At 38.3% G+C, this 15,743-nt stretch overlaps 1 protein-coding gene across 5 annotated transcripts in view; it reads left to right on the forward strand.

Moving 5' to 3' along the window:
* khdrbs2 (KH domain containing, RNA binding, signal transduction associated 2) overlaps positions 1-15,743 on the forward strand; it is a 74,156-nt gene that overhangs the window by 46,476 nt on the left and 11,937 nt on the right. For all 5 annotated transcript variants that reach the window (XR_004105611.1, XR_004105610.1, XR_004105608.1 and 2 more), the window contains exons 6-7: positions 1,550-1,733; positions 14,095-14,177. Coding sequence is in view for 1 of the 5 variants with exons in the window: in XM_031303341.1 (XP_031159201.1) it covers positions 1,550-1,733; positions 14,095-14,177 (267 nt within the window). In the remaining 4 variants the exon portion in view is untranslated. The remainder of the gene's footprint in view (positions 1-1,549; positions 1,734-14,094; positions 14,178-15,743) is intronic.

Consider the following 15,743-nt stretch of genomic DNA (forward strand, 5'->3'; position numbering starts at 1 on the left):
ACTGGAGTCATTCTTAAAAAAGGAAGATGATTTCGGAGTTTTGCCAACCGGATATGGCAAAGGTTTAATCTATCAACTAGCGTTGCTCTGGTTGGCTATGAGTGCAGAGGGAATTTGAAAGACAACCGTTTATCCCGCCCCTCAGATTGAGCCCTGTCAATGGTGAGTTCCCAGACCCAACATCTTGATGTGGGTCTGGCTTGTCAGGCTACCAAAAGTTGTCAATCCCACCCATTTGTTATTCACTGCAATACGATGCATACTAAAACTACATCTTGGTGTGCCGTGTCATAAATGACAAATACAAATTTTAATAAAAAAGAAGGAAATAGCCACCTTCATGGTGAATTTTCAGATTAATTGGTTAACTGGCAAACATTTTTCAGGAACATTAACTTTTTCTTAGTTCTCTTTCTCCTCAGGTTAATAGTTTTAACAGTATTTCCTTCTTTTTTTTTAAAGAATTCCAATTATGTCGTCTTCAACTCAAATATCAGCAGATTTCCATGTACTGTAGCTCAGGGGGATTTTAGGATGCAGGCAAGACCAGCTACAGAAAAATGTAATGTTAGAGAGCATTTGATTGGTTTAGCCATGCATGCAGCTGCTCGTGTGAAACGCCTGCCTCTTCCAGTCTACTTTTAAATTGTCCAAATTGTCCGTAATCTACCCGAGCCGTGGCCGTCGTTCAGGAGTAACCAGGTACAGTTTGTAATGACAGCCTGGCCTGCTTCAGGCAGCACATGTAGATGAGCTAAATCCTGCAGTAACATGGGACGCTCCCAATTTAAAGTCAACCCCACCACTTCCCAACCTAGATTTTTTTGGCGTAACGATAAGCCATTATATTAAATCTCCATGAAAAATATGCTCCAGTAATTCCCATTTGAGTGTCTGTATTTTTGGATCACAATGGGCTGCTACCTAGTGAAGGATGTGCCAGAGAAAGAAAGGGTATCCTAGCCCACCTACATCATACTGTTGTTAAAATGCTAAGTTAGCAGACAATAGACGGCTTTGCAATGCTAAATCCACCCTTCAATCCCTGTGCAGTTCATGTAGTTCTGCTAGTGGACGGTCACACCTCCATAAAAGAAACAATCCACCTTCAATCCCTCATGCCTGCCCTTTAATGTCTCTCTACTGGATAGAGTTGAATAAGCTTTTGTATGTCTACAACCTGAGTGTATTCTGCAGCTTCAGGCTGATGGAGATGTGATTTTGTACAAACACTGTTTCATCGTGTTATTGAAATAACCATGCTACGTCCCACAGGCATGTTTGCAGAGCTGAGAAAGACACAAAGTGACACTCTTGAGCCCTCTGATCATTACAAGATCTACCTCAGTGCCAGCGGAGGTTATGCTTATCTTGTGTTTCACCCAAGCACACTGTACGACAACCACCAACTGAGGCAGCCTGCACATAAGCAGCGATAAGAGGGAGTTAACAGATTTCTTAATGTCTTAACTCCACTTTTTCACTGAAATCACTGCAGCAATCTTTAGGCAAAATGATGCCATGTTTGACTGCTTGTTTGCTTTCCCAGGGGCCACAGAGGCACAGTAAGGAGTGCAGCAGCACCTCGGGGGACAGCAGCAGTGGCACACAGCAAACTTCCCACAACTGTTTTAACGAGGGAGGTACAAGCCCCGAGAGCCAGGGGGGCAGCAGGGAGTGCAGGATACAGGCCCCCGCTGTTAGCAGTCACACATGAATCATACGACGACTATGTAAGTCCAATCCTCTCTGCACACGCTGAAAAGTATAGCTGATTTACTTGAACTGTGTGTGAATCAGACTTGGTTTAATCCTCCTTTCATGTGATCTGGATGAGTCCTGCTTTACATGGAGAGGTAGGGCATTCAGGGACATGTGTTTTAAACATTAGGGCAAGCAGGACATTATAATTGTATTTAATGAACTTAATTTTTTTTAAGGAAAAGCATACTTTGTTTTGGATTTTCTAGGCAGGCCTTGGTTTCCATTTATATAAGCATAGTATTAAAATCAACTTGCTTGACCTAATAGTTGATCATCCTCTTCATCTTTTGTTAGAAAATTAAGGTATCATTGAGACAATGCACTTGCATGCAGAGATCATCTTCTCTCCCTCTGTTCCCAAACTTTTTAAAACCATAGATTTTCTTTTCATGACAATCTTCAATGTCTCGGGGAAAAACGAAGGCATCCGATTTATGTTGCTGTGCAGATCTGCAGATAAATATTGCACAAACAATGAATAACAATTAGTTATGTTAATTGGTTAAATTCATTTTTTTATTATGTTCAAAAGTAAAATTAGCTCTGATTTTAGGTTTTTATGGATACAAAAACATGCACACACATTATGCATTGACCCTGTTTTTCATTTACTCAGAGTGACTCGAACTGCCTTTGCTTCCTACAGAGAGATGTTTTTTTTACTTTTGAGCTAACTTGTTAAAATTGCCAATTTTGCCCCACAGATGAGGCATTCTGTACAACTAGCTTTTTCTGTCCAAGAAAAGCCGTCATCCTTCACTGTACATAGATTTGAGTTATTTTACTTGTCTCAGGTTCCCACATCTGTGTTGATGGCAGTTTTTCTAAGTGCCACGCAGAAACTCTTATTTTGGCATTGTCCTCATGCAGAATCTCAGGTTTGACTATAGTTGTATATTTAACAGCATTTTTATTCGGTGATCTGAATGTTTATTGCTTCGTTTGAAAAGATAATATATGTAATGCAGTTAATGTAAATGTTACCTCACTTTTTTGACGTGGTAAAACCAGTGACGAAAAGAAGGTATAAAAAACAACCATTTAGTGAGATACAGTAACAGTCTACAAAAGGTTAATGCCAGAAAGCATTGACATTCTGATGAAGTCAACTCTATAGGGCAGGTGATAAGCAAACATGTTTTGGTATTCTGTGAATCTGGTCACTTCTACATTAAAAATGTGCCTGCACCAGATGTCCGTGCCTGGGTAGAGCTTTTAAATCAGTGCCTGCTTGCAGCTAGTAGATTTTTATTCTGTGGTGAAATAAATGGATACATATGGCTGCCTGAAAATAACACCTTCTGAGAATATAGTTCCCAGTTTATATACGGTTAGAAGATGGCTGTGTCTCACGTGACCTTGTTATTTGTACACGCTGTGACTATACAAATCACAACATGGAAACAGGAAAATGTTGCTGTTATTTTGTCACTTATTGGGAGCAGTAGGCTAGTTGGAGCCGGTTACCTCCAGGATCTGGGCTAAACTAGGCTAGCAGTGGGTGCGTCAGACAGAGTTACGACACGCACGAAGATGAGAAGGGTATGTATGGACTTATCTAACTCTGGGGGATACGGTGAATAAGCTAAAGTCCCAATAAGTCGGCCTGTTCCTTTAAGGAAAAGTGTTATAAAGTACTCCACTTGGAGGTGTAGGTAGTGCCTTTACTAGTGGCCTATACAATCTTTGTTCACATCCCTTGAAATAATGCTGCAATCCATATCAAAAAATACTCAGGGCCCTAGTAGAAAGTACACTTGTCCTCAGATCTTGGGTATTTTTCAAGGTCATCTTGAAAAGACTACACAAGGTAAGCTCCAAGTTTCATCCAAATGAAAAAAGGCAACACTTTTGCCAGTCTATTTCCTCAGAGCCTTCCTGCTAAGCAAAGGCCCCGTGTGTGTTGGCAATTGAAGATTGGGCTGTCTGCATGGGGAAATGCACAAGCGTAGTCTCATTACCAAACCAAATTGAGTTCTGATGTAGAGCCTGTGTATTTCTGAGGAGTAAAAAGCGAGGCATTTCTTCTCTTTGTAATTGGAGGTTGGAAAGAAGGGTGGGAGCGCAGAGACTAGGGGATTATGGAAAGATGAGTTTGTCCTGAACATTTTCTTCACTCATAGCTCAATTTTGCTAATTTTATTCTACTACATTACACAGTTTTCTCTGAGCATGTTTCCAGAATGTAGCACTACCTCTTCATACAAAAGGTCCAGGTTCGTTTGCTTTTTAAATCACTGAGCTTACAAGATGCTGTACTGCTTGTTGTTATCCCGCTACAAGAATCCTGTACTGTACAATCTGCTGAAACACAATAATAGATCAGCAGCAGTAGATGCGTCTTTGTTGCTACATCCTGTATATGTCTTCGGGAAAAAATAGTGTTGTGTATTTGGGTATCATGTAGAATTCTCCAGAGAGCATTGACTGATGGACTCTGTCAAACTGTCAGTCTGTCTCATAAAAGAGATACTGTGAGAATGTCCATAATTGTATCTAATCGAATGTGGTATTGATTTAGAACTTCAGTGGAAAGCATTAGGAGGCTGGTAGTTATCATGTACTGTATCATATTCCCTTTATAATTTATGAACTTAATATGTTATCTTTCTCCCACAAATCTCCCCTTGCTACCTTTTTTATCCTGTCAGCACCCTTCTTTTTTTCTCAATTCCTCGCAGAGTGAAGTTGTTTTGCAATGACTCAAGGTAGTTTTACCATTCAGGTGTAGAGAATGTTGCAATACTTCACTTGTCCAACACTCGCTGAAACTATATAAAGCAGACCTGTCAAAAGCAAAAACAGATTGTTGTTTGACATTACACTGTAAAATAATTCAAGGCCAAAATGACTGAGATCTCCATTTTTAAGGGTAAGGCTGTTGATATTTTATATTTATGTTGTTGTCAACAAATCCTGTTGAAAAACCAAAACCAACAACAAATTAATATGTAATACTAACAAGTATCGTCTGTCGAGCCAAAGCCTATTATATTGTATTCCTCTATGCCATAGAGCTCCATTGTTGTCTTAAAAACACATCAATGAGCCACACTGGTGCAGTCAAGAACATTTCCTCTGTTGCAATGAACATGGGCACTGTAGTTTATTTAGAGTCGATTCCATTGCTTCTGTAAAAACTTATTAGAGCACCAAATGTCTATTAATCCACAGCTTAAAACAGTCTCCAACAAAAACACAATTTACTTACATTTGCTAAGAAACAGTGCTGAGCTGTTTTAGTAAATTGTTTAGCCATTAATAAAATGAAAGTATACATTTTTAAAGATTTACGTATTCAGTAAAAAACAATGACCTTGGGGTTACAGGAGAACCACAGACATTGTAGGGAAGTCACAAAGTATTGAGAAACATACTAGTGAATTGTCGGTATTGGTCTTTATTTTGGATTTCTTGACAATAAGGGAAAAAATAGAATAATCCCAGCCATATCCTTTAAAGGCGACAAACCATGCATCTGCTTGACTTGACATAATCACAAGCAAGTGTGGCATTTAAAGGGATCATTTGCCGATTTTAAACCAGCTCTGTGTCATCTTAGTGTGGGCAGAGTGTGCAGATGACTGTGTTTGGCTTCCCTCCGTGGCACTAACACACACATCATCCAGTGGACCACTTTAATTCCACTTTCTACTTATATTTATCTAAACACTGTGAGTTGTATGTGTTATATGTTATAGGAAACACATTTTCTCTTGTTTTTTTTTTTATTCTATAAGGGTTTGATTAATATTAGGGCCGGGACTCGATTAAAAAAATTAATCTAATTAATTAGAGGCTTTGTAATTAATTAATCGAAATTAATCGCATTTTAATTGCATCGGTCGGGCTAACGTCCACGCTAACTCCTATGTGTTTTGCGTTGAGGTGATATTTGAGGCTCGATGTGCTGCGGTGATACGCAAATTCCTTGTTGCATAGCTTGCACACAACCATGCTCTTGTCGACGCTTCCATCCTTTCGTTTTTTAAAACAAAATTTCCCATCCACGGGGCCAAGCAAAGCGGTCTCGTCAGCTTCTTCGTTCATGTTCACTGTGGTTTGTTGTTGTCGGAAGTCAAGAACGCTAGTTGGTGCTCCAGTATAATCGGTCCGTCGAAACTCATTCATTGAAAAACGTTCCGCGGTGCAAAAATAAGTGTGGTTAAAATTATGTTATTTATTTTTTGCGTAATTAATTAACGCGTTAAAGTCCCGTAATTAATTAATCTTAATTAACGCGTTAAAGTCCCGGCCCTAATTAATATATATATTTATTAGGGCTGTCAGTCAATTAAAAAATGTAATCTAATTAATTACATACTCGCATACATAATTAACGGTGCCTGAACCGATACTTTTTTAAGAAAGTAAAAAAAGAAAAGAAAAAAAAAAAGAGTAGGCTACTAACCAACAGTCGGTGACATTAAAGAACGGCTTGTTTATTGCTAAGGCCATATGGTCAAAATTAAATGATTTAATAATAATGTATAACAATAACAATAACTTATTTCACTAGTAAATTGCTGTTGAACGACAAAAACAACTACCAGATGGGAAAAGGACATTTACAATAACTTCAAATGCACCATAAGGCTGTAGTTTACCAGTTTCATTGAACGCACCGTCTGTGTTGTTTCTCCGACGGCAGCTGTTACATACCGGTGTTGAATCCTCTACAGTAAAACACATTCAAACTTTACACCGTTTAGCGTTAGCTGTCAGCATTTTAACCGTTTTTAATCCAGCTACTAGCTAGCAGTAGGCTAACATTAGCTGCTGTCGAGTATAGTGTTAACTAGCTAGCGGTAGGCTAACGTTAGCTGCTGTCGAGTATAGTAGTGTTAACTAGCGTCACGTGCAGCTGTGTTTGTGTTGCCTATCGTCTGTTTCAGAGCATCAGAGAGAAGTGCAGACATATCAGTGGCACCAGATTTCGGTAGCCAGGGTTGGCAGGAAGAAGATTTTTACAAGTAAATGTTCCAATCAATGATCCAGACAGCACATTCTTGTCTCCCTCCTTAATTTTACAGTCCAATGGTGGCTAGAACGGGTCCGGGTCAAACGTCAATATGGAATAGATTAATCTGCGTTATTTTTTTTAACGCGTTATTTTTTCTCAGATTAATTAATAGAAATTAACGCGTAATTTTGACAGCCCTAATATTTATACAATTTTATTTGGCATTTCTGTTTTTATTAGATAGTGTGAAAGACAGAGAGGGAATGCAGGGGAAAAAGGGGGTACGACATGCAGCAAAGAGCCCTGGGCCAGATTAGAAACCGGGCCGCACCGGGTCAGCTACCAGGGTGCCCCAGGGTTTGATTAATATTTTACTACGATGTTTAATTAGTATTCTGTACATGGATTATTTACATCAAATAAAATAATAAAAGAAACATCATGACAGATCTATCAGTCACATGCCTGAATCCATGATGCAGCCACTGTTTTGTTTCCTGCATCATAACATTTTGGAGTTGCATTGTCCCACATCCTTTTATGTACAGTCAACACAACAAGCCATTAACATCGCTGCACAAACTTCATAGGATTGCTTATTCAGCACACACGCATGTAGTTATGCATGAATCCTGTAGTTTGGCATCATTCTGTTTAGTGAATGAATGGCAGACATACATTTGGGGTAAAGTTCCTACAAACAGCGCTTTTGTTTCTGCTGTGGAGCAGATCATCATGTAACAGGGATTCCTCTGGAGACTGTAGTGATTAATGGACTCTGTCACGCTTTAAGTATTGTAAAACTAATACAGTAACAGTGACCATTGTTGTACTTCTTAAAGGATAGCAACGATTCAGAAGTGAAGTGCATTGCATGGGGGTTCAATCTGTATAAATTAAGCTATCACCTCCATGCAATGAGCTACAAATATTTTTACAAGTCAATGTCCGCATTATTGTGTTAGTTCTAATAATTTTTTTCTAATAATTTATACTGTTTATTGATCCCCAGTGGGGAAATTACAATTTTTTCATCAAAAGTTTCATCGTTCAGGGCTGATACACTTTTGTAACAGAGTTTTTACATGTTATCATATGAAATCCTCCTAATCGTCAGGCTTTCAATTTTGAGAAAAGATGTTAACATATTGCAGCAGGGCCACCAAATCATCTGCTGAGCGTCTGGCAGATATCTGTGTCTCATACAGTGCATTGCCAGTGGGCTGTTGGCATCATGTCAGATACATTAATAACCCCTTTTAGTGATTCAGTAATCCATAAAGGATCAATTGATTATAGGTCCCTTAAAGTGAAATGTTCCTCACTTATTTATCAAGACCATTTGATCATTAAAAAAAATTCAAAGCACATCATATATTCATAAAAATAGGTTGTTCCACCTAAGTACAATGCTGTTTCTAGCTTTCTGACAGGAAAAGTGCTTAAAATGTGGATCTGTCATCCAGTGAAAAGAGGCCTGTTTTCCAGTTATAAGTTCTCTGATAGTTCAGCAATCAGCCTGTCTTCTGTGTAAAATTGTATTATTAATTGTTTTACAATTTTACTAGAGAAAATTGAGCTCTTATAGTAGAGTATGTGATCTTATGTTTAAGATTATGATTTTTTGATGTGTGTTTTATGGTTTTCATATAAAGCACAGTTTGAATAGGCATAGGTCTTTAGCTGTGTACAGTTTCAGTTGCAGCGTTAAGTGTTAAAATGTAGTTACTAATCCCCTAGAAAGAAGAGCAGTGAGACATTTCCCTGTAATCAGTATAAGTTCCTCCGTGAGAAAATGCAAAGCTGGAGCAGAAGGAGATTAAAGATGTGATTGATGACATTTTGTATAGACTGGGACCATGGCCTCAGTTTATTGTTGAAGATCAAATCCCATCTGGATCAAATCTTATCTTTTAATGTCAGGGCTGATGATAGAAGAGAGAAATCTGGAGAGTGATGCAGGATTCTGTTCCTGACAGCAGACCATGAATTGTACAAATTGCTGGTAAAAATTGAAGCTCATAGCTTGGTTTTTAAACCTTAGCCCTGCAACCATATCGAGGCAGTGCAGGACATGCCATAATGTGATTAAACACAGAGCTTCGGGAGGCTTTGAAGAAAAAGTCTAATCTATCTACTGTGGAAAAAGCAAAAGGACACCCTTTTGAAATGGGGGAAACGTTCTCCCCATATCATCTATTTCATGAACATAAAAGATACATGAGATTTTGTATATTTCTTCAAGGAGAGTGGTTTCTCAGGCCACCTTTATGCACATCTAATTGCTTTTAACAGTGGGTTCAGATACACTGCTGAGTTCACATTTGTTAGATTAATTATGGAAATTCTTCATGCAGACCTCTCCTGTTTATTAAAACAGATGTATGACACACACTTACACTCGATTGTTTAATAGAAGAAAAACTCAGGTAGAATGCATAATGGCCTCAGTTGTATCATCAGGGACTGAAGCCCTGTGTGAAGGAAGAAGCAGACAGATGCAGTTACATTTAATGCTAAACTTTACAAGCACACAAAGTACTACATTACTACATCTGAAGACTGACAAATACTTGTCTGTTTATTTTGTTCTTGAGTCTCTGTTCAGTCCTTCCAGAAAAATGCGGAGTTTTTTTGTGATTGTTGCGGGCAAAAATCCTTGATTATGCGGCACGTTTTCTTAAAAAATGCGATGGAATATGCGGGATATTTATGCAATTTTATGCGATGAAATTGCGGGAACTTGCAAAAATTGTGGGAACTTGCAAAAACTGCGGTTTCATCATGGCTTCATCGCAGGGTTTGCAGCTTTTCGATGATGTTCACGTCGCGTAATTACGTCACTTCATAACGTTCCCATGGCAACAGGGGAAAATGGCTGCTCTTGTGTGAAGTAAACGCAACATTTTTCAACTTTCTGCTAAGATATATGTGACTTTTTTGCAACGAAAATGCAGGGATTATGAAATCATGCAAGCCCCGCATATTTTGTGTGGAAATCGGCAATTTATGCGGCGAAAGTGCGGCGTATTTGAAAAATGCGGACTTTGGCTGATTATGCATTGAATTATGCGATCGCATAATCACCTTTTTCTGGAGGGACTGAGTCTGTTCAGCCAATATGACATACATTATGTTTATGTCACTATTCTTCAAAGTAATCAAGGATCAATCTAAATTATTTCAAGTGGAGAAATATACCATTATCTCAAATTTGACCATGACACACGTTGAGGAAATATATTCATAAGTCTTACTTTAAGTGTGTAACTGACAAAAGTTGCATGCTGATTACATTTGCACAGGTAGAAAGCAATGAAGAACAGCATCTATTCACTGAGACAAAGGGCTGCAAATCTCATTTTCCTCCCCATTCTGCGGTGTGGAGAGGCATTCACAGGCGGCTCCCTATGAAGATCAGTCACTGTCAGTGGACATACAGGTTGTCAATTGATAATGAAGCACAGTGCTAAGGGCCTTTAGGTTCTTGCTGTCCTAATTACACTGAGCGAGGACTCTCCACCCTTGTGTTAACATTTGATTTATTTCTTCTGCCTTGTTTAAAAAGGACCAGTGTTAATTGTTTTTACAGATGAGAGTCAAACTCGAGGAATCAAGCATCATTAATTAGGGGACGGACAATTTACACATAGCACCTTATTTAATCTGAATGCAGCGTGTTGGGGGTCAAATTAATACTAAAGTCAGCAGAGATATAAGTCAGAGTGTAATGAAGAATTAGTTGTTTTCTTTGAGCTGACACTGAATTAAAGGCTTCATTATGCATTACATGTGTTGCATTGCTTCCCCCTAACAACGCTTATCTGCATTGTCCCTTTTAGATAATTTAAAGAATGAATAAATAAACAAATAGTCATAGCTTGTATTTCAAAATTAATTTCTATATGAATCCTGTCATCTAGAAACACACATGTATACTTTGACCCCAAAAAAACATGACTTTAGCATACTTTACTAGCTTTTTCCAGAGCTTTCAACTGCATTGTCTTCCTCAGTGGATATGCTTGGTTGTGGGATAGCTCATGTCATCACACAATTCTAAACACATACATGTGTAGTTAATCGGAAATATAATTTCAAAATAAATTCAAAAATGGATGCAAAACCAAGTCTTCTTCAAAAGTCTTACACCCAATCATGCACCACTTATAGACTAAATTTGGAGTGGATGTCACAGTTATGTCACTGCAGTTGCGCACGCATTGTGGTGGCAGAAAAACAGCAAAAACAATTATGAATATACTGTTTTTCAAGGAAAACTGGCTAGGTTGTTTTAGAAAATGAGCCAAACAGCTGACTGGTGGCCATAAGCTAGCTAGTTAACTAGCCAGCCCTAGCTTATCCATCTCGGGAGGAGCTGCTGTCTGCTCTCCTCCCAGTGACGTAGTCTTCCAGCGGCGTGGAGAACGCTAGGTAGGGTTGGACGATATGTTAAAATGTCCCAACCAGCGGTGGCGATTGCCAATATATTTGACCAGGTCTGTGCGCGGCGGTGGATGTGGCTGCTTGGAACAATACTGACATTTTTTATGTCTAAAGGCAGCACAAATATTATTACAATTCATTGATAAAAATCACCCTTTTAATAAATATACTGCAAAGAACTCAAGTTTTACATGACTTCTCATTTCTGTAATTCTTTATCATGACTGAAGGTTTATTTTTATAATACATTTGACTGAAATTAATCCACCGATCACTTTACATTCACGGTCCAGTGTGGGGCAATTTGTCATATGGGAACAGTCAATTACTGAGATAGGCAGGTCTCTGACTCGGCCTTTGTGGGCAAAGACTCATGCAAGAAAAGGAGAAGCATTGGATCCCCTGAACAACTTAATCCCTAACATAATCCCTAACTTTAATTTAGTCAAATTCATGTTCACACAAATAAAGCCACACAGGAATCAGAGCTGTTTGAATCAGCGTTACCCGACAGGAGAAGGAGAGTGTGTTTACAAGTACCTTAAATGTAATTTGTTTTGTGTTGCTGCACTTGATGTCCTTCACACTGATGTGTCGGCTTTGGTGTCACAAAGCATTAACAAAAGCAGCCACACCTAAAGCAAGATGATATTACTCTATTGTTACAGACAGACAGGAATAATGCACAGTTGAGGCCACGTCTGAAGCTATCAACACATTTCATTCTGCTGATTTAAAATGAATTCCATCTCTAAAAGGAACTGAACACTTGTATGCATCATGGTAGAGTTTGATTTGAAATAGCAAGCTTAGAAAGGATTAGAAGAGATTAGATCCTGATGAATAAGAAACATATAAGCACTTTAAACGCCACTAAATGATCCAACAATTACAAGAGCAGACAATAGCTAAGTATACTGTCCTCACACACTTTGGCCCGACTCCAGTTAAGGTGTTATTCAGGCTAAGCTGTTTATGTGCACCTTTGCACCTTTCCGCTGAGATTTATTATCCCCGCTGTCATGAATAAACCATTTAACAGAATATTATGTGGCGTACTTTCTTCAGACAGATCAGTGTACACAAGAGCATAGGTTTGGTTTCAGAAGGGAACCGCATGAAGTCAGAGGTGTTTGCTGTTTCCTGCATTTATATCAATCTACTGTAGTGTATAACAAATGATGATGGAATTGGTTATCGTGCTTTCCATAATAATGACAGCAGTATGCAAAAATAGATAGAAATTACACATGTTTTGTACATTGCTGCTTCATTATTGAACTAACTAGTAACACATTCTAGTTTCCTTGTTATAGACCTGATGATTTTTTTTATGATAAATAATGCTCCATCTTTATACTACAATGGGCATGTGTCTTTTAGTGCTTTATCTTTGATTCATTTTCAATTCTAGAATATTTAGGAGAGTACTAACTATGAATAAAAAGAGAATAAATAAAATTAATTATTTATTAGCTCCAAAAAAACTCCAGCCAGGGCATAAAGCCCAAGAGCACTAATTTCTGCTCAAAACCTTAGTTGCTGGGGCGACCTCTAGCTCACCCAGTAAGATTGTGCGTGAGGGTTTGCGAGGGTTTGAGTCCGACCTGCGGCCCTTTGCTGCATGTCATCCCCCATCTCTCTCCCACCTTTCCTGTCTATCCACTGTCACTCTGAAAAAAGCCCCCAAAAAATAGTCTTTAAAAAAACCTTAGTTGCTGATTCATAATTGAACGCAACTCTGTTGAGCTTATCAACACCTCTGCTGTCTGACCTGGGTGTTGGCAGCTGGACAGTCAAAAGATATCCGTCTGTTTAGAGAGATTTTAGGAGTGAATCAACTGAAACTGTTAAAGTGACATGGACAAAAATAAGATTTTGAAAAGTGAGGGGGACATGTCCACCCTGTCCCCAGTGGCGAGGACACCCGTGAGTTCACCAGTAATAAAAAAAATAAAATTGATGAAAAGGAGCAGCAACCTTCTTAGTGTCTAATACATGGCAAAGAGCTGATGATCCTGATGATATTATGTGAACATTTATGCAGGTGACAACACACCAAAGTGAAAGAAGTGAGATGTTTACATGCCACAGCAATCAATTTAATATTAAAGTATTTGATATTAGAAGCTTCTTAGCCAGCCCCGCTGTGGTTTCTTCTTCTAACCGAGTTATAATGTTTACTTAAATTATTCCAAAATCTTAGTTGAGTCCTCCGTGGATGTAAACAGTCACTAATGGGATTCTGTTCCTTTGTCAAGAAAATAAACTGCATGTTGACAGCTTATTGTCATGTATAGATAAATAATTACATTATATTGCAATACTGATACTGACAGTTTCCTCATCAAACACAGCAGAGGATCTTTCCTCTGTTTTGGGAGAGAACAACAGTACTCATGTCAATGTGCTTATGATAAATATAGAAACAAGAGTAATGTAGTGTATAGGTATTTTACCTGCTTTACAGCTGCACAGAATGGGGTCTTTTATTTATTTTTTAATGTGGCACTAGTTACCAATACTTACAGGAGGAAATTATGGAGGAAAGACATTTTGCAAAGCCTTTATACAACTATACATTTAGGAAGTCTTTACTGTTTGCTGCATGCTGTTTAGCCATTTTATTGTTATTGAACATGACAATAGTTCCTTGCTGGCTTGAGATCCATGTTGCCCTTTTAGACTCAGAAGGTGTCTATTAGGCTTCACTAGTGAGACATGCTCCCCTGCAAGCCTTAATCAATAATCTCTGTTGGACATGAATTGTTCCTGTTTCCTCTCTTATTATGGACACAAAGTAATAGACTTTGCCTGTGGAGCCAAGTATTGATTGTTTTTGTATTCACCTCTAACCATTTAGACTGGATAGTGATGAGGAGACAAGTCGACTTTGATGCTAACTGCGTGTTTCCTCGCAGGGCTACGATGATGGGTATGGTGGAGAATATGATGACGAGAGTTACGAAGCCTATGATGATAACTACAGCAATCAGTCAAAGAGGTGATGTTTACATACACACAAATGCTGGATAAACAAAAAAAGCACTTTTTGTAATCACCATCTGTCTATTGTTACTTACAATACAGCATGTGGAAGGTCCACTGTGACCAGCTGTCTATTTATGGGGCATCACTGCTGTACGTTTCAGCATTACATATTGTTCATTAATAAGAAATTAAGACCTCCACTTAACTTACTTTGTTTACTCAGAGCATTTAGCCTGAACCATGAATTAGCACCTTGTATCTTTAAATTGATAATGGATAAATTATACTATAAGATATTTTTATTATTGTTGACAAATCCCATTAAAATAATAAAACCAATAAACCAAAAACAATGTATTTTTCCTACTAACAAGTCTGTGGATCCAAAACCTGATATATCCTAAATATCCTATATCCTATATAAGTCCTGCAATAGAGCTCCACTGCCGTCCAATTAAAAACACATCAGTGAAGAACATGGGCACTGTAGGTAAATACTCACTAGAGTATGTGTAATTTGTATTAATCCACACCTGAAAATAGTCCCCAACACATGCACTATTTACACCTGTTTAAGTAAAACACATGTTTGCTAAAAACTCCAGTGCTGTTCCAGGAAATTACATAGCCTTTTATAGTAAATATACATATACATATATATAAAACTCAGCAAAAAAAGAAACGCCTTTTTCAGGACATTGTATTTTAAAGATACTTTTGTAAAAATCAAAATAACTTTAGAGATCTTCAAAGGGTTTAAACAATGTTTTCCATGCTTGTTCAATGAATCATAAACAATTAATGAACATGCACCTGTTGAACGGTCGAAAAGACAATAACAGCTTAAGGGCAGTAGGCAATTAAGGTCACAGTTATAAGAAAATTAGGAAAGTAAAGCGACCTTTCTACTGACTCTGAAAAACACCAAAAGAAAGACGCCCAGGGTTCCTGCTAATCTGCGTAAACGTGCCTTAGGCATGGTGAAGGAGGCATGAGGACTGCAGATGTGGCCAGGCAATACATTGCAATGTCCCTACTGTGAGACGCCTAAGACAGCGCTACAGGGAGACTGGAAGCACAGCTGATCGTCCTCGCAGTGGCAGACCACGTGTAACAACACCTGCATAGGATCGGTACATCCGAACATCACACCTGCGGGACAGGTACAGGATGGCAAAAACAACCACAAGAACTGGCCAGTCTGGTGCAGTACATGAGGAGGAGATGCACTGCAGTACTTAATGCAGCTGGTGGCCACACCAGATACTGAGGGCTGCTTTTGATTTTGACCCCCCCTTTGTTCAGGGACACATTATTCCATTTCTGTTAGTCACATGTCTGTGGAAATTGTTCAGTTTATGTCTTAGTTGTTAAATCTTTTAATGTTCATAGAAATATTTGCATATGTTAAGTTTGCTTAAAATATAAAAGCAGTTGAAAGTGACAGGACGTTTCTTTTTTTGCTGAGTCATAGTTTTTCATAGTTTTTAAAAATTGTATTTGTTGATAATAAGAAAATTATAAAATGGTGCCAACCTATGGTACTATAGATATTTTTTAACTGAACAAAACATTACCA

Source organism: Sander lucioperca, chromosome 15 (genome assembly GCF_008315115.2).
Source record: "Sander lucioperca isolate FBNREF2018 chromosome 15, SLUC_FBN_1.2, whole genome shotgun sequence".
Classification (NCBI taxonomy): domain Eukaryota; kingdom Metazoa; phylum Chordata; class Actinopteri; order Perciformes; family Percidae; genus Sander; species Sander lucioperca.